The 25,918-nt window shown below is 34.5% G+C and overlaps 1 protein-coding gene across 2 annotated transcripts in view; it reads right to left on the bottom strand.

Moving 5' to 3' along the window:
* Window positions 1-25,918, bottom strand: part of LOC150102621 (legumain-like) — a 205,102-nt gene that overhangs the window by 128,813 nt on the left and 50,371 nt on the right. For both annotated transcript variants that reach the window (XM_090399527.1, XM_090399528.1), the window contains exons 5-7: window positions 19,838-19,923; window positions 12,587-12,659; window positions 1,041-1,106 (exon numbers count right to left, since the gene is read on the bottom strand). In XM_090399527.1, coding sequence (XP_090255653.1) covers window positions 1,041-1,106; window positions 12,587-12,659; window positions 19,838-19,923 — 225 coding nt within the window. The remainder of the gene's footprint in view (window positions 1-1,040; window positions 1,107-12,586; window positions 12,660-19,837; window positions 19,924-25,918) is intronic.

The following is a 25,918-nucleotide window of genomic DNA, read 5'->3' as shown; positions in this document are numbered from 1 at the left end:
TCTGGCATTGAGCCTGTCTGTCCTAAGTAGTGTGTAGTACCTTATTTTAAGGTTGTCGCAAGGCCGAAGGTGCGTCTCGTTGACTAAAAGGATGTCAATCTTATATCTTTCAGCAAATTCTTTTAGTTCTAGGGGGTTACTGTTTAGTCCATTTGCATTCCAATATGCAATCTGTATTGAGTTAGCTATGGTAACCGTGTTATCCAATAATCATGGAGAAGATGACTTGTGTGTTTTTGAGGAATTTGTTGGTGTCAGCCTGATTGGGATTTTAAAAACTCTTTTAGTCAGTTATACATTCTGTTAGCTCTAGAAGTGTCAAGCTTCATATTCCTTAGATGTGAAAGTCTTTTGTATTTACTCCTGAATTCATTAATTTCAAGAAGTTTCATACACCTAGAATTAACAGAATTTATAGGAGGGCTTCATTCTGATATAACAGAGTTTAAAGCAGAGCATATGTGACAAAGGCATCATTTAAGTATATGAAACCTCATTATATAGCTTCAAGGACTTTTAAGAAACATGAAGACATAAATAGACTGATGCAGGCAGAACTGCCTTAAGAATAAACTAAACTAAGAGCAGATCAAATTAGAAACATACCAAATAAAAGAACAATTTGGAATAGTATGCATAGAAATTATATAAAATATTCTTATATAAATATAAGAAGAAATATAAAATTATTTATAAATACAAAACATTTTTAAGCCTTAATTGTTTTGGGCTATCATCCTGGACCTAACACCCAGAAGTACATGTAGAAATAATGATGAACACAGATATGCCATCCTGCACACCAATGTATGTTCTCACACATCCATAGGTTCAAAAGGTAATGACAGCAAATGAGGGTAATGATGCAAGACACAGAAGGAGTGTGTGTGTGTGTGTGTGTGTGTGTGTGTGTGTGTGTGTGTGTGTGTGTGTGTGTGTGTGTGTGTGTGTGTGTGTGTGTGTGTGTGTGTGTGTGTGTGATGTGCATGCACAGTAAATGAAGTTATCTTATTACAAAATTCAAAACAAAAACTACTTACCTTGTTGTACTTCTTATCTGAGTACATATTTTTTATTGCATTGTTCAAATCAGTAGCATACAGTTCCTAAGAAAAATATGAAAATATATGCACATATAAAACTTATACAGATCTAAAAATCTAAACTACTTTCTAATTAATATCATTCTTAATTCTACTTACATTTCCTCTAAAATACTGCACATATAGTGCAGTATTTTAGAGGAATTAAAATACTACATTAAGAAGTCATGGAATTTTTTTTATAAAGCATTTATTTATCATTAGAAATTGTAAAAAATATTTTAATGCTAATGAGTATATTTTATTAAAAATAAACAGTAAAAACAATAAGTAACACAAACTATGTAATAGTTTGATTTACTTAGACTTAATGTATACAAATAAATAACTTTCACATGTCTCTTTGTCTACTGTCTGACAGCCTCATCAGGAAGATTACCATACCAGAGAATATATAAAAAAGATCTAAGAACGTTTTTTTTTGAAACTCATAATATTAATTATAATATGGATTAGTGATGAAATACATTTGATATATCAACTGAAAGCCATTCATTATTATGCAAGGGATTTAGATGATCAGTGGTGTAATGATGGTTCCAGCTTAGTATTTTCGAGGATTCCTTAAATGTCTTTAATAAGAGACTCTTCTAGGTAAAGCAATGAGACAGATGACTGACTTATTTCATAATGTTCTGATAAAATGAGTGAAGTAAGGCCACTTTTAAATTTTTTCTACATTTTTTAAAATTATCGAGACAACTACCGTGTTTGAGAAAAATATTAGTTTAATATAAACCAAAATCGACATTCGACGTTTCGACCTTTATATCAAGGTCATCTTCTGGAGCATATATACTATATACAGAGAAACAATCTGCACTACAATCTACAGGGTTTGTTAAAGTTGCTGACCAATCGTTACAACAATTATTGGCCTGACCTCTGGTGGGGAAAAAAAAAACTTATTACATCAATGCTAGAGTCCTATTATTAATATTATCTATTGGTTGTAATATTACATTGGGAGCAACAACAAGTCTATATATATATGTGATTATACAAAATATGAGGCTAATTTTCTTGAATGGCAGTCAGTCTCAAGTAGAGTAATGTGGGCAAATATGAGAATGGGGAACTGGACAATGAGACTTATTTGTGCCTATGGTCCCACAGAAGGTTCAACTAAGGTAGAAGTGGAGGAATTTTTTGAGGCTTTAGAAGAAGCCACTGACACAATGAAAAATGAAAAGTTGGTCCTTGTTGGGATCTAAATAGCAGAGTAGAATATAATTGTGAGACATACAAAAATATTTTGGGAAAATTTGGAGAAAAGAGCAAAGCTAATTAATAATGGCAAATATCTGTTGGATTTCTGTTCAGGACATGGACTGGTTATTACTAACACCATGTTCCAACATAAAAATGTGCACAAATTCACATTGAGAGAAGAAGCTAGGAATAAGAAAAGTCTCATTGACTATGTTATTGTTGATAGTGATGTTTTCTCCCTGGTGCAGGACACCAGAGTGTACAGAGGATTTGAAATTGGAAGTGATCACTATCTAGTCTTGAGCAAGATAAAATTGAATTTCATATTGAAAAGAATAACATGTAAGAAAGTTTTAAAGCTGCTCAACTTTTATTCGCTTTTATTGTGAACTGTAGACTAAAATACACAAAGATTATTGAAGAAAAAATGAAACAGTTTGAGAACAGGAATCAAACCTTGGAGATTCAGTTGCAAACTCTGAAGAAAACATTGATTGATTCTGCCAGAGAGGCATGTGGTGAGGTTGTCTGTAAGGATAAAAAAATCAGAACTCCCTAGTGGACACAGGAAGTTAAAGAGGCAGTGAAGGAAAAGAAGAAAGCATATCAAAAGTTCCTGTCAAATAAGTCAGCTTGTGCTCTTAGAGAATATAGAGACAAATGCAAGAATGCTAAACACTGTGTAAAACTAGCTAAACAAAAGTCATGGGAGGACTTTGGCAAGAATATAGAAAATAAATATCAAGAAGGTGGCAAAATATTCTGGAGGTTGTTGAAGAAGCTTAGGAATGGAGGAAAGTGTGCTGTAAAAGGAGTTAGAGATGATAAAGGTGACATGAAAATGGGAGAAAAAGATATCCCTGAAGTATGGAGTAATTACTTCGAAAACCTTCTAAATGAAACAAGCAGTGATGACAGCACAGTGCTAAAAAACACTGACCAGGCATGCAGTCAGGAATATATATCCATACTTGAAGTAGAAAAAGCCATCAAAGGCTTGAAATGTGGAAAGGCAGCAGGAGTAGATGATATTCGACCAGAAATGCTGAAGTATAGTGGTATAAGAGTCTTACAGTGGCTCCACTGCATAGTTCAGAAGGCCTGGACAGAGGGACGAATTCCCGATGATTGGAGTAGAGCTCTCATAGTACCCATATATAAAAAGGGAAATAAAACTGCATGAGAATTACAGAGGTATTTCCCTACTGAGTGTTCCTGGCAAGATCTATGCAAGTATACTTGAGAAACGGTTGAGAAGAATTGTGGAAGAAAAGCTTGGTGAAGAACAAGCTGGATTCAGGCCAAATAGAGGCTGTCAGGATCAGATCTTCACTTTACGACAAATAGTCGAGAAAGCATGAGAATATAACAAAGATCTGTATTTAAGTTTTGTCGATTTGGAAAAGGCATATGACAAGGTGCCAAGAGAGAAGCTATTCAATACGCTGCAGTTATATGGTGTCAATGGGGCATTATATCAAGCAATACTTAGTCTTTATTTGAGTTGTAAGTCAGCAGTTAGAATTGAAGGAAGTACAGGAAGATGGTTTAATGTTAAATCTGGTGTGAGACAAGGATTTACATTATCCCCTCTGTTATTCATTATCTATATGGCTCACATTATGAAGGAAAGTGGTATTAAACATGATATCAAAATTGGAGATGTTAATGTCAGCTCTTTGCTTTATGCGGATGATGTTATACTTCTAAATAAATCCGCTACAAGTCTGCAAGATTCTGTGAATAAATTGAATAGCTGTTGTAATAGATATGGTATGAAGGTCAGCAATAAAAAGACAAAGACAATGAAAATAGGCAGAATCATTGAAAATGTCAACTGTGTTGTGAATGGAGAACCTGTGGAACAAGTAAAACATTTCAGCTACTTAGGTGCGATTTTTAGTGAAGATGGTAAATTAAACATGGAAATAGACAACAGAATCAACAAAGCTGGTATGGTAGGAAGTCAATTGAATAAATTCATATGGAATAAGAGAGAAATTAGTCGGAACACTAAATTAGCTGTATACTAGACAGTCTTCAAACCAGTTTTAGCTTATGGTCTGAGAGCTGGGTCAGAAGTAAAACACTTGACCAAAGACTAGAGACCGCAGATATGAGAGTCCTGAGAAAGATTAGAGGCGTGAATAGATGGCATCAATGGCAATATCATATTAAAAACGAGGATATTAGGAAAGAAGGAAAGACATTGTCAGCATCCAGGAATGCGTTAGCAGAGCTAATCTCAGGTGGTATGGTCATTTAAATAGAATGGGCGAGGAAAGATTAGCAAAACGTGTGTTCTCTGACAAGTTGGCAGGAAAGTGACCCAGAGGAAGACCAAGATATAGGCTCGGATTGATAAGGTACAAAGTACCTTAGACAATAGAAATATAAGATCTGGTAACGTTGGAGTCTTGACAAGTAACAGACTGATTTGGAGGAAAATTGTAGATAGGAAGTTAGTAATGAAGTAAATTTTCTATGTAGTACTATCATATCCTGTACACCCTTTGAGGGTACATGGCAGGAATTTGATGATGATGAACACCTCAAAGGAGTCAGAGAACTCTTTGTGGAAGGGCAATCTAATTCACTCTGCTCTTAATTCTCCATTTTCATATTGTTTTTCCCACTGAGTACAACATTCCACTCTTTAAGAAACATACCAGTTGGGGTACATTTTTCTTCTTAATCACTTACCTACACGTGGCACTATAGTGTTATAGGTCTTTTAACCTACAACATATGTGCTGTCAACATTAAAAATAAAAAAAAAAGGAACTAGTCACATACCATCTAGAGTAGAAAAGGAAGCCAAGCTTCTTGGAAGATGATGATGATGATACAGAAGTGACATGATTATACAAGGATAGGTTTGAAGTAACAGTCAGTCCAAGAAGAAAGATTTGGTCTTGACTGTTGAGCTGAGCATTATCAAAAGTAAGTGGAGATCTGTCTTTTTTTTTTTTTTCTTTTTGTGAAAAAAAAACAACCAAAACTGTTTTGGGAGCAATGAAATTGATCATCATTTCAGAAGTGGTGATCAAGAAAAAGTTAGTTAAGGGAAAAAAACAGAAATAGATGGTGTACATGAATAGAATATTATATATGGTGCTATGACAGTGAGCGAGTTCAAGGCAAGGTATGATAGATACTGTGAGAATGTTGAACAGTTGTGTGAACATGATGTTTAGGGCCTCCCTCGATGAGTCTAAGGACTCCTGGAGTAGCCTGTAGTAATAATAATAAGGAGAAGTATGATCATGTCTCAATGACTTACTTTTTGTTATTAAGTTACAACTGAGTGGATAAAGGTAATAGCTATAGGGCGATACTGCTGGACTTGGCAAAGGCATATGACAGGATTCGACAAGGGATTCTGGTGCATAAATTGCAAAAAACGGGGATGGGTATGAAGATGGTGATGTGGATAAGAGAAAGCTGATAGATATCAGAGAGTAGTTCATTCAGGAAAGACCTGTGACTTGTACTGTGACCCAGGGCTGTGGGGCACTACTATATAATTTATATATCAATGATACAGGAAATAATCTGAGGGGAAATATTCCGTTTTAATTAAGTATCATTTAATTAAAATCGACTGCTCCTCATTAAGTATTAATAAGGAGCAGGTGATTTCTACTGGTATGCTTGTTACATGAAAAAATGTTGATGTGGATACAGTAATCCCAATGGCACATTGGAAATCAGAATTTACAAGAATTATGTTCATATTTAGTAGCATACTTTCATTTGAATCAATAGAATCTAAATGTGGTGAACCTTACAAATATTTTCTCAGGTCACAGACAGACAAGAGCAGAAAGGCCTCAGAAAATATCTCTAAGGTTGATTCCAGTCAGACTATTGATTTAGATGAAAGTATTGAAGATATTTTACAATAGGCCCCCCTCTTAGATAATGATAGGGTATTCGTTTTGTTCTTCATAATAGTTTTACTGTTACTAAACACCCAATTGTTTTTCTAAGAGTGGGCCTATGTAAAATATTCAGCAATATCAAATTGAAAGTTTTGATATTGCTGAAAATAAACTTTCAACATCTTTCTCTAAATCCAGAGTAATTTATTAAAAAAGGGTGGCACACCATTTGGCAACTCCGATAGGTAGAGATGACCTGCAAATGCTTCTGCCTGGTATCTCAACTTGGGCCTGGCTCCCACTGAAGAGACCTCAATAAAGGTCGAAACTAGTCTGGGTAGTGGCCCTTCCCTTAATGCATAACATTAGACATATCCGCAAGGAGATGTGTTTTGCATTATAGGAGATACTGAGACAGGAGTGTTGGTATCTTACTCACCTTTGCAACGAGTTGTCCTGGTGCTGTATCACCTTACCCAAGTCCTGAAGATACTTCAGGAGCAAACTTTGTTTGCTCACACTTGGATAAAGGATTAAACTAAATTTATTATAATATCAAATTATTTTTACATTTTAAATTTAGTGACAATCAATTTTGAGGAAGAAAAAAAAATGGAAAGAACAGTCTTATTTTGAATGTAGATATTTAATTTAAAATGTAATATTATATTCTTTTAATTGGTATTTCTTTAATAAAGTCAATATTAAAAAAACTGCATATGGCTACAGTTATTGCAACTATGAGTACAATATTAATTTCAAATAAGTTTTAATGCAAATGAAGCAGTCTTTTTTCACTACCATGTTGCTTTACTACAGTAGTACGCTTGTACCAAATGATGTATTTCTAAATAAGAAGTTTGATATAGTGAGAATAGCTGTGCATTATATTAATACATAACCCATGATCTTAACTCTAATATAACACCTCTCATGTTAAATTAAGAAACCACTTTTGCTGTAATAAAACTATCTATATGAAATTGTCCTGCGATTATGTTATAAATAGAATATAGCTTTGATAGTTATATCATTTTATTTTCATTTTTTTTGCACTAGAGGTCAGGCCAGTAGAATAACCATTGATCAAATCATTGTCTCTTTGGCATACTGTTTGAAATGTAATATACCTTGTCTCTAAATAAATGATAAAAATCCCTTATTATTTTACAGCCAGTATGCGAAACTCTAAGATTGAAAACTATGATTTACGAGTTGCATGCCGAAGAACTATCGACGAATCCAAGCGTAAGTGACCACTTGGTTAGTACAACACCAAGGCAACTTGAAGCAAGGGTGGAGCAAGCTCCCTCACTATCCTTGATATTTTCTCATAATGTGAAAACACAGCTCCTAGGATGCGTAATACTGCTTTACATTATGAGGAGAGGTCACCACACACACCGGTTTCAACCTTTTTTGAGGTCTCATCAGTGAATAAGTAGACCTGGATGATATCAAAGTTTAAGTGAAAAGAACTTGCATACCTTCACTATACGAATGCCAGAGTGGTGTGCCCATATATAATATATATTATATTATAAATAAGATGAAAAGCCAAACAGCTATATTTTCTGGCGAAGTTAGTTAAATTAAATATAGTTATTAAAAGTTATTAAATTTAATATAGTTAAATTAAATTAAATAAGTTAAATATAGCTGTTTGGCTTTTCATCTTAATTATAATATAATATATATTATATATGGGCACACCACTCTGGCATTCGTATAGTGAAGGTATGCAAGTTCTTTTCACTTAAACTTTGATATCCAGGTCTACCTACTCACTGATGAGACCTCAAAAAAAGGTTGAAACCGGTGTGGGTAGTGACCTCTCCTCATAATGTAAAGCAGTATTACATCTCCTAGGAACTGTGTTTTCACATTATGAGAAAATATCAAGGATAATGAGGGAGCTTGCTCCACCCTTGCTTCGAGTTGCCTTGGTGTTGAACTAACCAAGTGGTCACTTACGCTTGGATTAGCCGATAGTTCTTCGGCATGAAACTCGTAGATCGTAGTTTTCGATCTTAGAGTTTCGCATACTGGCTGTAAAATAATAAGGGATTTTTATCCCCTTAATTTAACTAACTTCGCCAGAAAATATAGCCATTTGGCTTTTCATCTTAAATACCTTGTCTCTCTCTATATATGTGTGTATACTCCAGATGATGACCTTAACATGAAGATTGAAATGTTGGAAATTAAAGTAATTATTTCTAAAACAGTTGTAGTCTCCATAATTTGTCTGAAATGAATGCTGATCACTGTGTAATACTAGAAAGGAAATGAATTTTATATATGCTTATACATGATTTATCTGGATTTTAATAAAGTATTTGATAGAGTTCCTAATTCACTCTCATGCGTAGATCTACACATTTTACCATACAGGCATTCGGAACCAAAATCCAATGGAATAGGTTGGTTACTCCTTATTCCTGGAGGTATCCTGTGTTTGTAGAGGCATGTCTTCACAAGCCAGTTTGTCTGTTCTGGAGGATGAAAAACCAGAGTTTCCGGGTGGGGAAAAAAACCCTACCTCCATATGAGACTGGCTAACTCACTTTTCATTGAAAGATGACCAGATAAAGGTTCTTCACATCACTGATGGGAATCAAACCCAGGTCTTTTCGACCAAAGGGCTTTGTCTATACTGACTGAGCTACAGAGGCTTTGATGGAGAACCACATGATAAACTGCTACTGAAACTGAGCAGGATGTGGATGGGGATGGATAGTCATTTGGTAGAGAAGTTACAGAGACTCTTGACCAATATTAGCCAGCCTGATCAGAAGCCTTTATTGGCAGATACATTCTCCAACCAAAAAACAGGTATTATCAAGTCTTGTACACAGAGTTCATATGATCTGCTCTTCTGATCCCCTTTTGTTAGATGAACTGAATAAAATTAAAAGTAATCTGACATGTAATGGATACAACAAAATTACCATTCAAAAAATTGATAATTATCATCTTTTTACCAGACTACAATTCAATGTGAAAAGAATTTCAATACCCTACCTTAAAGAAACCTTGGAACAAATAGCAAGGATTCTTCATAAATTCGATCCATGTTTCCTTCAAACTAGCTTGAAAACTGTCTTCCTTCCAACCATCAACAAAGGATGCATTACCACCATACCAGGTGTCTATCAAGTATCCTGATCATGTCATCTTTCCTATTTTGGACAGACTGGCTGTTCTGTCTTGGTTGGAATTGAAGAACATCAAGACTATATCACTTTTTTTTTTTTTTTTGGAATCTGAAAAGTCTGGCCTTGCTTCTCATGCTGTTGATATAAGACACATAATTCTTTAGAAACAAGCAAAACCTCTTCACTCCAGCAATTCAAATTCAATTGTCTTTTTCTTGAAACGTGAAATGCTAAGAAATCATCTGAATTTGAACCAATCAGACTGTTTGCCAATGTCCAAAGTTTTGGGAAGTGATCACTATCAATTGTTCATAAGCTTTTTTGTTTTGTTTTTTATTAATGACTTTTTTTTATTTTATTATTTTTTTAATCTACACAACTTACAACTATTTCTTTGACACCTCTAATAGTGTAATATCATATATTTTAGCTGCAACTTAGACACAAGCTAATATACACTTGATTTATGACTCATTATTTTGATTCATCTTTTAAATGTAGTTAACAGTCCATCTCACTGGTGATATCCACATAATGTTAAATTAAATTTATTGGAGTTTTTGAATATATTTTATATAATATATAAAATATATTCAAAGAAGTGCCTCTGTAGCGCAATTGGAAGAACGACGGTACATTGCGCCCTTCGATCGGAATAGGCCTAAGTTCGATTCTCGTCGCGACGGGAGGAATCTTTATCTGGACGATTTCAATCGAAGGTGAGTTAGCCGATCTCATAGGGAGGTAGCAGGGTTTTTTCTTCCGGAAACTCTGGTTTTTCATCCCGCATACAGACAAATCGGCCCTTCAGAACACACGCAATTTACAGACAAAAAAATACTAATTGTGGTGGTGGAGGTGGGCAGTAGATGGCGTTGATGGAGATTATTCATAGCAGAGGTTTGGTGTAGTGGTTGAGACAGTTGTAGGTGTCCTCCCGCGATGAGTCTTCGGACTCCTTGGAGGTATCAGGAATAATAATAATAATTTTTGTTATACATGTAAGCCATGAAACTTACTTTAATATAGTACATGTGTTCCATTAAAGCTACAGATGCTCTATTTCTGCATTATTTCTGTTGCAGGTATTTTCATGAGTGCTGCTCCATTAAACTGACCACTACTACCACCACTGCCACTTTCCTCTAAAATTATGTAAGAATAACGGCAACTTCTGGTTGATATCTACAATCTTCAAACTTATCAAGCAAACTTCCTATCATCTTCCTTAATTCTAGTTAATGTGTTTCTTCAAGAACCTGACCACTTTTCCATGCTATTGTGTTAGAGGTTTGGTGACCTCTTGAGTGCGAGACTGATAAAAAGAAAATAATAAAAAATGCACATATACACACACTCAACCAATAATTGTCCAAACATCCCTTTTATTTGAAGTTATGGAACATTCCAAGTTTGTTAATAACAAAAACTGGTGTACGGATTAGTAGAAAGCAATATTTCATCATAGCAGTTGAATACAGATGGTATGGCAACACGACATGAACTCAGTTACTTCGAGAAGGGGTATCATCGTGGGCTGTCACACTGGTGGCATGTCTATACATGCCATTGCCACCACTTAACTGGAGAATCCAAAATCAGCGGTTGGCGATATGATCAACAAATGGAGATGTTTTGGCATCACTGGTGCAGAAAAACACCCAGGGTGCCTGCCAAAAATGACTGACAGGGACAGAACGGTGTCAAAACAGATGGCATGAAAAAACTGGCTACAATCGGCACAGACCATCCATGATGAGTTCCAGAGGTGCAGCAGTAATACCATGATGAGCACTAATACTGTATGAAAAGAACTCCATTTACTGAGTTTCCACGGAAGAGCAGCAGCATACAAGCCAAACATCACAACAACAAACAAGGCAGCTCATCTGACCTGGTGCAAAGAGTATGTGAACTGGACAATTGACCAGTGGAAAACAGTACTCTGGAGAGATGAATCAAGGTTCACCTGTTTCCAGTCTGATGGTAGAGTGTGGGTGCAGCCTGGTGAACACTTGTTACCACAGTGTATTGTACCTACACCTCAGTTGGTTTGGAGTGGGATCACTGGTCCCTGTCTGTGATTCTATGAAGGCAGCTCAGTACACTGATATTCTGGATAGTTAAGTGCTACCAACTGTGGAGTTTTTATAGAATGAACCCATGTTACTATCAAGTTGACAATGCCCCATGCCATAAAGCTGCAGCTGTTATAGAATGGTATGAAGAGATGGGTGTTAAACGACTGCTCTGAGCTGCACAGTGTCCAGATCAACCTCATCGAACACCTGTGGGATGAAATGGAGCAGCAATTGAGGCCCAGAGCAGCATGTTCTCAATCTGTAGCTGATCTCAGTACCGCTTTGGAGAAATGGAGACAAATTTCACCTGAGATTTGCCTGCTGGTATCAATTGTAAATGGCTAAAGTGGTTAGAGAATTATTGGTAGATGTGTGTGTGAGTGGGTGGGTGTGGAGAGAGAGAGCAAACAATTATATTCAACATGCTCACTACAAACTAGCAAAAAAAAGTCCTGGGAAAACTCTACAGCATCAATGAAATTTTAAAAAAAAAAATTCATTATAGCGATCTTCCACTATAACAGCTACAACAAAGCAACACACATGTATTGGTGAGCATTACTAAAACTCTTGAAAAAATAAAAGCTAATTAATTTTACAAAAATTATGACTGCAAAAGTAAATGAAAAAGCACAAATCAAAGAACATCTACTGAACCATCAAATGAAACAAAGTAGACAGCTTTAGATGTAATGATACTAGATGCGATTTCTTTTTTCTTTATTAGCTATGTCTGACTAGTTCACTTTCACGTTTCTTGAAATAAGTTTATCTCCTCTTGATAATAAAATTATTCTAAAGGTTTTCTCATTTATACAATTAGATAGTGCATTGCATCATGAAAAGAACAAAATAATGGTTACATATAAAACACAATTTTATTTCTTATTTGGTAGTAAGTTACAGATATTGGGAGAAGACCTCACCCTGCAGTGGGTGAAAATACAGGCTGATTATCAAGTTACAGATATTATCAAAAGATAAACACAATAATTTATAACCCCATAAAAGTATGCCAGAATCAAGGAGTTATAATGTTGAATATTATATTCAACATTATAATATAATATTGAGACAGCATTGAAATCAAAGAAACAAACAACCATTATTAACATACACATAATCAGAGAGAGAACAAAAATACTCACTGACTCAGGGAAGGCAATTAGTCCTGGTGCTCCATGATCAGCAAAGTAAACAAAGACATGGTCATTAGGTCCACTAAATAATAATAAAATAATAGTGATAAATACTAAAAGTCAAAATTTAATAAAATACAAAATATTTCATTGCCTGAAAATTTATTAGGTGAATATGATGAAAGTGAATACTGTGAATGCCATTCAGAGTATTATATCATCTGCTGAGAAGGGTATTTGATTTTTATTTCCAATATCGTTAAGTTTACTGATATATCAAAAATGTTTTTATTTATTTTTTGTACCTCTCGCTCAAAAAGGTTTAAAACCCATATTGTGCATTAGTACCACAAGTGAGCTAAAGGTTAGATTATCTGGAAATCCTGTTCTACAGAACAAACAAAATTTTTTTTCAAGCGACTTTAGATATCATAATCAGGGTGGTGATCATAAACCAGGTGATGAAATTCATCCAACACCTACAAATTTGCAAACATCCATATCAACAGTATCATTTAAACCCACGGCCAGTTGGTAGAAGAGCGGTTACTCTAAGAGTTATGTAATAAGTACACTTAGCAGCTGGGTCAATAATACTGATATATAAAAGCTGATTATCATTATGCTGTCAAATATTCATCAGATGGTGGTGAATTGCCTTTGTAGCAAAGACTGGTAGCCCATTCCAAAAATATGTCATAAGAAGAACCTAGCTGAGCTGTAAAATCATGTGTCTATGTTGTATGTTGTAAGATTCCTGCCAAACCAAGTTTCTATCATATCTCCTCTCTCTTCTATTTCAAACTTTCACTACTCAATGATTCTCCATTCTTCTCTTAATCTGTTAAAACACAACAACTGTTTTTTAACATGCAGGAGAGTCTGTTTCAACATAGATTTTCTTCTTTCATTCCTTCTACTACTGTCATTTAGAAGTCTTCCTCATATGTATTGGCTAAACAGTACAATCTGTACTGTCTAATCTAATAGTAACAAGTTTCTTCTTTGTCTACTCTCTATTCACAGCATTAATGTGCTAAAGAATTAACAACCTCGCATATCAAATTACCATTAAAACAATTTTTTAATTCATTTTCAGTTAATCTTTCTGATCTTCTCTGGCTCAAAATATCCCAAAATTCTGTTGCATTTATTTGATATGTTTATCATTCTCTTTTTTCCTCTATATTCTGATAATCACTCTAATCTCTAAGTATTTATATCTGAAGCTTTATTTTCTGCAGTCCCAATACCTAAACAATAAGATCATCTTCCTTGGGGACGTAACATCCACAACTCACACTGGTTTTGTTTACTAATTCCACTAATTAACCTCCCTACTGGCCGAGGTGGATGAAATAGTGAGACCAAATTGCACTTTTTATCCATGTTATTCAATGGGTGTTACAGAATCGTATCCAGATTTAGCTGGACGTCTATAGACGTCATGGCCAGTTGGGAGGTTAAACTAGAATAAATGCTGAGCTAACCGCCAGGTTAGACTTGTTGGAACACAAGTCTGTGTTAACAGACTTGTGTTCCAACCCACAATAAGACTCATCATCCAACATTCTTCTTCTACTGCTAACTATTTCTACTGAGGGTAGAAATCATCCTATTTCATATTCGAGAGGAAATGAGACTGAAAGTGGCTAGGTGGACTTTCCATAGAAAATAAAACATGGAACAAGGTTATGATTATGGTCCAAGTTACCAAGAGGATAGAGAGATTATAGTTACAGTATTTGGATGGAGAACTAGTTAGCAGTAGAACAAAAATGTTGAATTATGAGAATTACTGTGGGTAGGAACACAAGTCTGTGTTAGGTTCCCATGATATACTTATTGTTTCCCTTCTGATCCAAACACTTGTTCTGATGAATGACTGAAATAATTCTTCCTGGAATGAAGGCCTGTATTCATTCAAATCTCATGACCCACTGTTCAAACCTCAGTTTTTTTTTTTCAAAAACATGTGCCTGTGAATGCAGGCATACTTTTGTATTTGATGAGTTTCAGCATAGCTGAAACTCATCAAATAAAATTAGCTTCACACTCAGACAAAAGCTGTAGTAATCTACCCTGATCACTGGATGCAACATCTACAGATCAACGCATTCACCTCTCTCACATCTAGACCGCATAACTCCACCCAAAGATAAAGCTTATCCCCCCCTCTTGACATCTACTATACAGCAATGAAATAAGCCTATATTCAAGCCCATCACACAAAAAAAGAGATAAAAGTCGGTCATAAAACAAATGCCCATTTTACCCTCATCTTAATTCTATCAGATATAATACAGAAGGTCATCAACAGTCAACTTCATCACCAGGAGGACCACCAATCAGTGCCTACCAACATAGACTTCACATCTTAATTTATAGCAGATCCAGATTAACTACCTCTACTGATATCATGTAAATACTTTGACATTACCAAGGTATTTGATTAAGTTTTAACAGAGGTTTACTTATCAAAATATTCTCATGGTCTGCCATCTACTTTTTTTTTTTCTTTTTTTTTGTGGTTAGACTGCTAGTTTCCTCTCTGGTTGTTTGCTATGTATCAGAGTAGATAGTTTTTTTCCCTTCAAATTTCTTCACTTTTCCTGATGCTGGACTAATCAGCAAGCTGTACTTGCACTCAAGCTCTTCTTCCTGTACTGCCTAATTCTTGTATGTAACTTCTCTGTATTGTCATCATTAAAATTGTGGACAGTTTTGATGATCACTGTACAATCCAGTCATCCTCTTCATCTGACAAAAAAATTATAGTGCACAAATCATACAAGCCTCAAGATATTTCAAAATTAACTGTTTCAATAAGGACTATGGAAATAAATAAGTATTTAGGCTTAAGAGCTGGTTTACACTCGTGATACAGTTTAATGGAATAATTACAACACAAAGAGAAATAATTAAACTGCAGGTTTAACTGTTTTAATATTTTGCTTGTCACAGAGACATCTTCAGGAATACATTTGTGTTTCATGAGATCCTTTCAGATGCTAGATTTCAATTTTTCAGCAAACCACGTGCAAAGAATTCTGGATAACAATTGATTTGTGCCACCTTCTGCATATTTTCATTATTTATACTGTAATGGTTTCTATAAGCGTTGTTTAGTAGTGTTTTCATTTAGGGTTATCAACTTTGCATATATATTTTTTTTCTCTGTTTACCTAGAAGAAGCCATATATTTTTTTTAGTGACAAAACTAGTAGGTTTGCCACTAGTTATTTAAGACCAATAAAATCCAATTTTTCTTTACTTTAACACGTTCGCTGCCAACTACGAGTATACTCTTAGTTGGTAAACCAGCTATGAGTATACTCTTATGACGCTTACCACCGGCAATGAGATTACTGTACTGACCTTGAAGAAGTGAAAATGCTTGGCTTGTGAAGCTAGCATCAAAACTGTGTATTCTCATAGATGGTATATGCTCTGCACAAGCCCACTATGAGTATACTCGTATGATGCTTACCGTCGGCAATGAGATTACCGTACTGACCTTGAAGAAGTGAAATTGCTCAGTGTACAGGAACAGACTATGCCAAATAGCATGGCAGCGAATATGTTAAACTTCACTGGTCAAAAGCCTACTATCAAACAAGAGTAACCTGGATGGGGAAGTTAGGAAAAAAGATACATCACTTAGAAAAATTAACATGTAAAAATGCAAAACTGTTAAACCAGCTTATGTTTCTTTAGCAGCATAGAGAAAATGAGATCATTCTTAAGTTTTTATATTTTAAAGAAGTTTCACTCTAGAAGGGTTAAATATATATACTGTAGGATTCCTTGCCACTTGTGTGAAATACACTCCACATGATTTGCAATCAATCAAGATTCTTTAAGTCTAGACTTGCATTATGTCTTAGCCAATTCCTTGCTAACTTAAGGACTCTTTTAGAAAATTTAACTCTTCTTACAACCACACTTTTATATCCAGCAAAAACAGACAAATCAACAAGTTCCAAGTCCTTTACGATTAAAATCTTGCAATACGGTCTACAAGACCAACAATAAAGCTATAATGAACATTTCTAAGTATTGTTTAATGAAAATTGAAACTAGCATCATAAAAAAAAATAAAATAAAAATAAAAAAAAGGCTTTACTTTTAGTCACTCCCAAACACACCGCAGAGGCCAATTTTATTTGAAATGTGGAAAAAAAAGCCCTAAACTATTTAGCAAGAAATATTGCTAACATTATCAAATTCTAAACAGCAGTTCTTCTCTCCTTCCAAAAAACAACATCACAAACTAAGAAAGAAGAGTACTGTTATATTTGACAAAGTTCAAAGAAATCATCATTCTCTAATCAGACCAAGGTCAACACCACAGTCATCATGAACAAAGCAGACCACATCAAAATTTTGATACTGTTACTGCTTCACTGTTGATTATGCATTTCATGAAAGGATAAAATAGTGACATGCACATGAATGGAGATACTCTTGTACATAACACCAATACAGAGAACAACAATTTCCCTGACCATATCGGGGTCTCAACAGTGCCTTCCACATGCTTGGATCCTCCCTTTCAAGCATGCCTTGGAAGGATATGTTGGCAGTGGGATGTTTAGCAAGCTCTTGATGGGCATCATTTACACTACATTCACACATGGAGAAAAAGAAGAAGAACATAACCTGTAACTCCTACTCTGGAGACCAAATATGGCATTCACCTGTTCAGTCTTACAATAAGCAGTGTGGTGGCATTTCAACAGGCAATGAAGATCATTACATAGATTGATTATGTGTTTCATGAAAGGATAAAGTAGTGATATGTAGGTTAATGGAGATACTTTCGTACATGACACTAATACAGAAAACAACCAGTGAGTCCAGCTGCATTTTCTTTGAATTGAGGTTGAATTGATGGTGACCAGTTTGGCAGAGTAGTGTCCATGAATTTTTCAGTTCTTTTACTGCTGGTACTTTCATGGACACTGCACATCTGTTGTCAGTGTGGGAGCAATGATCTATTAATGCATTCCAAACGTCAGAAATTTTTTTAAGAATGGATGGATTTGGGAATCTGTATAGTTAGTAACTGGGTGGGTGGAAAATAGAATCTTAAGTGGAAGAGCATGCATAGTAAATTTAGTTTAATCCTTTATCCAAGTGTAAGCAAACAAAGTTTGCGCTTGTAGTATCTTCAGGGCTGAGGCAACTCATGGTAAAGGTGGACTAAACTCTCATCACTTGTCTTAGTATCTCCCATAATGCAAAGCATATCTCCTTGCAGATCTGTATAATGCTATGCATTAAGGGAAGGGAAGGGCCACTACCCAGACCGGTTTCGACCTATATTGAGGTCTCATCAGTGGGAGCCAGACCCAGAGATGGTAATACTAAGTTAGAAGTAATAGAGAAGTCATATTTACCTATACGAGTTGCCAAAAGGTGTCTCACCTTATTATTAAATTACAAGGAGATGTGCTTTGCATTATGGGAGATACTAAGGCAAGTGATGAGAGCTTAGTCCACCTTTACCACGAGTTGCCTCAGTCCTGAAGATACTTCGGGCACAAACTTTGTTTGCTTACACTTGGATAAAGGATTAAACTAAATTTATTAAGTCTAAACAAGTGGGAAAAAACTTCCAGCATGCATAGTATTTCCAGTCCAGCATCAAACATACTGAACTTGCTTCTTTCTTTCCACTTTTATTCCATCTATGTGAGAAAAGTTGTTCCACTCTGAAAAAACAACCTTTCTCATATCCTCGACTATGCCTTCCAACTTTGAGAAAAATGTCAATAAATTTTATTTCTCCCAACACTCACCTTTACCCCCCCACACACACACACACTGATATGCCATAAGTCTTACTACTTCTCATATGAGATCGATATATAAAAAAATTGCAATCTTTCTCTGAAAACAATTTTTCTAAGCACAAAAAACAAAATCCACTTGAGCATAATCCATCCTACAAAAATTAAATATGGTTTGACAAATTTTAGTAAAGATCTCATATCAAATCTCAAATTCTAAAAAAATGTGTCTGGATATAGCACATCTGTTATATGCACACAAAATATTTCCTGTAGTATATATACTTGTGTGCATAATTGTGAAATGCACTAAAAGTCACAAAACAAGAAAATGTAATAAATTACTGTAATAACTGCACTGATAAGATAACTGTGTGTTAACTCAAATACAACTACAGTGGTATCTCACTAATCCGAACCTCTTTAGTCCGAGCCCTCCAGTAATCCGAACTGCGGTTTGAAAGAAAAAAAAGTTTTATTTATTAAGTATTATTATTTTGTGTACTATTATTTTTATTTAATAATTATTATGTTAACTATTATTATTTATTTTATTATTATTACAGTATTTTTTCATACTGTCAATTGTACGGTTATACTGGAGGCCTATTTTGATTTATTGTGTGTTCACGTTTGCTTTTTTATACTGTACAGCATGTACTGTATTGTCAGCATGAATCACAAATTATACAAAAAGAGGAAATTCAAAACATGCATAATTTGGTTTAAAATATAAATCAATGTTGAAATTTCACAAACAGATGTTACGGAATGGATTACAGGTAGAACCGAAAGTGAATTTGAAATCAAATCAGATGCTACAGAATGAATTAGAAGACGATGATGACGATGAAGAACTCGAAGAAAAAAAAAAGTAAAACATGAAGAGGCAGCTGACAGTTTTAATATGTCTATAGAATGGGCTAAGCAGAATGACACACCATTCCACAAAATTTTGTTGCTGATGCAGCTCCGAGAAGAAGCATTTGAAAAAAGTTTAGCTTCCAAGAAGCAAAAGAAAATCGGCGACTTTTTTACAAAGAAATAAAAAAAATTTTTTGTGTTATTTTGTGAAACATTTTTTTGTATTGTGTACAAGAAAGTGATAATTTTTACGCAAATTAAATTACATACTGAACTATGCAATTTTATTAAATCAGAATTCTCAACAATACAGGTACATACAAATTAAATTTTTTACTAAAATAAACTTTTGTACTGTATTATTTTTTTGTTTTACATTACAGTACAGTAGCTTTTTTCTATAAGTTAATTTATTTACAGAATTAAATTGATGTAGCTTTAGAATCCAATTATTTTTGTCTTAAACACTAGTTATTGTTGTCTCTTGGGGGGAAAATTCGCTAATGCGAACGAGCATGGTTTTTATTAGTTCGGATTAACGAGATACCACTGTAATTATAAACATACACAACTGACAGAATATTTGAAATATTAAAATTACCTTTTGATAACTTTGCCACTACCAATACTTTGCATAAAAGATGTATTTCCTTGTAGAATCATCAAGAAATTCTCTGGTGTTACATACTGAAAAATGAGTTTAAAATTTTTAATTTCTAAATTAAAATTTATAGATATACATTTATGGGTATGTGGTATACAAAACTATGGAAATATATTTTTAAATAATACCACTACATCTTAGTTTTAACTTATGAGTAATACAGTTTGTCTACATTTTTTTCTATGGCAACTTCATTCAGAAGGTTGGAAAAGTATCTAGCCAAGTGATCCCAGGGTCAGACAAGTCAGGAAACCTATGTAACAAATATCTCTTTTTTTCAGGGTATTTCAAGAATTTTTAATTTCTAAATTAAAATTTATAGATATACATTTATGGGTATGTGGTATACAAAACTATGGAAATATATTTTTAAATAATACCACTACATCTTAGTTTTAACTTATGAGTAATACAGTTTGTCTACATTTTTTTCTATGGCAACTTCATTCAGAAGGTTGGAAAAGTATCTAGCCAAGTGATCCCAGGGTCAGACAAGTCAGGAAACCTATGTAACAAATATCTCTTTTTTTCAGGGTATTTCAAGGCATAAAAAAAAACACTGTCATCTCACATCAGGAAAGGAAAATATTTACACAAAGACTCAAAACCTATTGCACTATGTAATTCACACCCACAACTTGTTGGGGTGAAGCAGAAACATTACTTTTGGCTAAGGATGGCATACATAATACAGTGGACTAGACATTGCTATTTTTGAAATGTGGCCTCCTGAATAGGCATAAACCTACAATTGATGCCTTTGATTATCTACAACCCATGTGGGGACACCTGTAACCCCCATCGGGTGCGCCCCCTGGTGGCGGATCGGGGAATGCTCGTCATAGGTTACTATGAAGGGTAGGAGGGAAATAAAATACCTCCCGCGGACCAACAGGATAGCACTTCCCTCATAGGCCGGTCTGGGGGCCTCGAAGGTGGCAGCCTCACGACCAGACTCGGGTGCTGAAGGCTAATCCCCTGCACACCTTAAAATTTCACTCATTAAAAGAAATAAAGAGATAGCCAAACTGCCTAAATGGTTAATGACAAAGCGAGGAAAAAGGTACATGAGATATGGAACATGGAACATTAAAAGTCTATATGGAAAAGAAAACGAATTAATTGATGAATTTAAAAAATCAAGATTGGATTTGCTAGCAGTCACAGAAACAAAAAAGAAAGGTCAAGGTTGCCAGAAAATGAAAGATGGGTATATACTTTTCTATTCAGGGGTAAACCCAAGAGAATGGGAAAAACAAGGGGTAGCTTGCATAATTAAACCAGATCTCAAAGAATATATTACTAAATGGCAACTAATAAACGAAAGGTTGTTGACAATCACTATAGATTTTAAATCAGACAACCAAGTATTCACTGTAATTGTTGCATATGGCCCAAACAATAATGCCAATAAAGAAATTAAAGATGTATTCTTCGAACTCTTACAAAAAACAACTGAAGAAGTTCAAGGGCATATCATACTACTAGGAGACCTTAATGGCCGGGTAGGGAATCAAGTAGATGAAGAAACGAAACAAGTGTTGGGATCACAAGGAGAAATAACCCGGAATAATAATGGAGAAAGAATAATAAATCTTTGCCTTACAAATAATTTAGTGATAGCGAATACTATGTTCAAGCATAAAGAAATCCATAAGTTTACCAGGGAAGAGCCCAATAGAAACGAAAAATCTATAATCGACTACGCCATCATAAGCAGATCGTACTGGAAGTATACAAAAAATGCAAGAGTCTACAGAGGTCCTGAAATAGGCAGTGACCACTACTTATTAGTATTGGAAACAATCCATAAAATAAAAGTTGAAAAATGTAGAAAAAGTAGCAAGGAAATAAATGTTAAGATAAAGAACTACAAACTAAAGAAAGAACAGCCATTGAATATAAAAGTAAAATAGAAGAGAAGATGAAAGAAGTAGAAAAAGAGATATATGAAGACCAAGATGTAGAAAACCTATGGTACAGGTTCAAAACACTTCTTCTAGAAACAAACAAAGAAATTTGTGGTGTATCATTAAATAATAAACAGAAGAAACATAAAACACTCTGGTGGACTGAAGAACTAAAAGAAGAAATTAAAAAGAAAAAGCAATTATGGAAGAGATATATAACATCAAAGCTGCAGGTTGACAGAGAACTATACAACAACCAAAGAAATAAAGTTAAAACCTTAGTGAAAGCAGAGAAAAGAAAATGCTGGGAAGACTTCGGACATACTTTAGAACAAAATTTTAAAGGAAACCAAAAACTCTTTTATAATGTTTTAAGAAGAATGAGGTCAGAGAAAGAATGCCCCATAAAGTTTATCAAAAATAAGGATGGAAAGTTACTCACAAATTCCAAAGACATCATGGAAAGATGGAAACAGTACTTTCAAGAATTATTGGAAGATGCAGGACATGGAAAAAATAGAACCCTAAGAGCAAGACACACAAGCAAAATAGAAGATCAGAGTGAAGAAATTCATGCAAATGAACTGTTAGCAGCAATAAATAAAATAAAACTGGGCAAATCAGCAAGCCATGACCAAATAACACCAGAAATGGTAAAGAATTTAGGAACGAAAGCCATAAAATTTCTTTTACACCTATTCAATGTTGTATGGAAAAAGAAAATTATTCCCAAAGACTGGGAAGTAGCTATAATAATCCCCATATTTAAGAAAGGAGACAACCACAAATGTGAAAACCATAGAGGAATTTCGCTTTTAAGCGTTCCAGGAAAATTATATACCCGCATTTTAGAAGCGAGGCTTAGGAATCAAATAGAGGACACGCTGGATGAAATGCAATATGGCTTTCGAAAAAATAGAAGCACACAGGATCTTATCTTCAGTCTTAGACAAATATCAGAGAAAACACTGGAATATGGAAAAGAACTACATTCATGTTTTATAGATTTTGAAAAGGCCTTTGACCGAGTTCCCAGACACTTAATATGGCAAACATTAAAGAAAAACAAGATACAAGATAACTTAATAGCAGCCATACAAAGCCTCTACAAAAGTAATAGAAATTATGTAAGAACCTGTAATAATAGATCAAAATAATTTGAAACAAATGTAGGAGTGAGGCAAGGCTGTATCCTCAGCCCTCTTCTCTTCATCGTAGTAATGGATGAAATTTTAAAGGCATGCCAAACAAAAACAAAAAAGTTCCACTTAGGATACAGGAAACTGAAAGAAACTAGGATTCCACATATGGCTTTTGCAGATGATGTAGTGATTCTAGCAAATACAGCTGAAGATCTGCAGTACAATATCAACATTTGGCATGAAGAAACAAAGAAAAGGAATATGACCATAAATATAAATAAAACTAAAACAATGATCATATCTAGAAAACAACAAAAACACACAATAAAAATAGAGAATCACCAACTGGAACAAGTCCACTCCTTTAAATACTTGGGATCATATATACAAGAAGATGGTAGACCAGACACAGAAATTAACAACAGGATAAGAGGGGGAACAAAGCTATTCTATGCAATGAAAGGCCCACTCCTAGACAAGAAAGAAGTCACCCAAAATACCAAAATGGCAGTGTACCGTTCAGTGTTTCTACCAACATTAACATACAGTTGTGAGTATTGGTGTTTAACAACAGGAAACACAAATAAACTATAAACAATTGAAATGAAATATCTCAGGAAAGTGGCACAAAAAACAAGACTAGACCGAACAAGAAATCAAACCATAAGAGACGGCCTTCAAGTTGCACCTCTGAATCAATTCATAACACAAGCCCAAATGAGATGGTTTGGACATATCAATCGAATGGAAGAAGGAAGAATAGCAAAAACTGTATACGAAAGCCAGAAAATAGGAAAAAGAAACATAGGCAGACCCAGGAAAGGTTGGCAAAAGGAAATTAAAGAAAAATTGGAAAAGAAGGGAATTAATTGGAAAGAAGCAAAACAACAAACCTTGGACAGGACGGCATGGAAATCTCTTTGGCAAAATCTCGACGCTTAAAAGCATAAGAGATCATAGACGAAGAAGAAGAAGATTATCTACAAAGTTGATGTTTGTTTAAAAATAAAGTAAAAACTGAGAATTTTATATCCTAACCACTACTTATATAGTAAGCACTTATGAGAGAGACACTGCTATAGCACTGCCAGTAACAATAAAAATCTCCCTGGTTAAAAAGACCTGGTTTCACACCCACTGTAATATAAGAGAAATATTTTAAGAGCTTATCAACTAAAGGTGAGTAAGCTGGCCAAATATGAAAATGACAAACATAAAAATATGAACATAAAAACTACCGAGAATAAATTATATGTTCAAAAGAGTTACCTAAGAATATCCAAGGTGATATTGATTCCCAAGGAAGAAATCAAGCCAGTTTAATGCTTCCCACAAATATGAAAATCCACCAAATTTTGAATACTTAAATCTAAAATGATTTTAAATTAGCTATGTAACATGTTGACTGCCATGGCAATTTTCAGGATTCAGGTCTCAGAAGCCAATTTGATTTAATCATGTCATATTATTCAAAAACCCTAATTATAATGCATAGTAATCACCAAAAAACATACAGAATGCGTTTTTCTTTCGTAGTTGGCATATGTAACAGAAAGTTCTTCGCAGTAGCCAACTAAGTTAATTCGTACTCAGACAAGCTTCGACTTGTCATTGTTTCACTAAAGCAGAGTTAGCGATATGTGTGTAAATTCGTCAGTAGTGAATCAAACTTAGTTGAGTATGTTACATTTACTTCTTTCTTCAGTATTTTGTTTTATAATTATTATTATTATTATATATATTTATAACCCTACAATATGGATAAGAAAAGACCATTGACTCAAGAAGAACTTGAGTACTAAGCTAATCTAAGTGAGTCAGAATCTGATGAGATTTTTGCCAAGGATGGTTACGACAGTAGCGATTATGAACCTTCTGAGGATTCGAGTGAGGACAGCGAAGATGAAGTTGTCCCCGAGCCTGAAGATAATCCTGATACTTCCCAAGTAATAACATCAAATACGAACACTAATTTGTGGACCGAAATACAAGAACCTGAACAATTTATTTTCTAAGAGAACATTAGTTTGAAATTGGACACAACAGATTTTACAGTACAAACATCAAATTATTTTTTTCAGAAGAGTTTTTTGCATTACTGGTCAAATAAACTAATTTATATGCTGAGCTTCTATTACTTTGTATTTGATTTTCACTGTATGAATAAATTTTCTGTTCAATATACACCAGCCTTGATTTTTTGTTCTCTTCCCAGATGCCAACTATCCTTAGTTATGCTTATATACTACGAATATACTTGCAGCTGCACAAAAAAGGCAAGTCCAGCAACTACGAGACAACTCGGAGTCAAACCTCTTGGCCAGATCGCCTACTACGAATTATCTCGTAGTTGGCCGTCAACATGTTAAGATCCTTCCCTCTTAAAAAATTACATCTATAAACAACATACTTAGGTACTTTCTGCATTATTATAAATTAAAGATGCCAATATTATATTCTTGATTTCATCCTTTATCCAAGCGTAAGCAAACAAAGTTTGAGTGTGAAGTCACTTCACGACTGGACTACTTGAATATTGAAGGCTAATGGCTTCACATCTATTGCCTTAATATCACATACATATCCTTTCTTTTAAGCTTGCACGGTGATCCGAATGCATTTTTGGAAATTATGGAGACAACTACCGTGTTCAAATAAAAACTTTAGTTTAATATTACTAAAATTTTACAATTCGACGTTTCGACCTTTATGTCAAGGTCATCTTCTGGAGCGTACTAATATACACAAGAAACAAGCTATACTACAATCATACTGGTTCGTTAAAGACACTGACTAACCGCTACCACAATTGTTGGCCTGACCTCTGGTGGAAAAAAAAAAAAAAAAAAAAAAAAAAAAATTATACATCAACGCTAGAGTCCTATTATTTGTGTTGTCTACTATATACATATATTAACATCATTCCAGCCAGTTGGAGTGGAATGGTTTCTAATACTAGCGGATTG

This window comes from Typopeltis vanoorti, chromosome 10 (genome assembly GCF_054136105.1).
Source record: "Typopeltis vanoorti isolate ZY-2024b chromosome 10, IOZ_Tvanoo_1.0, whole genome shotgun sequence".
Classification (NCBI taxonomy): domain Eukaryota; kingdom Metazoa; phylum Arthropoda; class Arachnida; order Uropygi; family Thelyphonidae; genus Typopeltis; species Typopeltis vanoorti.
The sequence above is the reverse complement of the archived record's forward strand: the minus strand, read 5'-3'. Positions and strand labels throughout refer to the sequence as shown.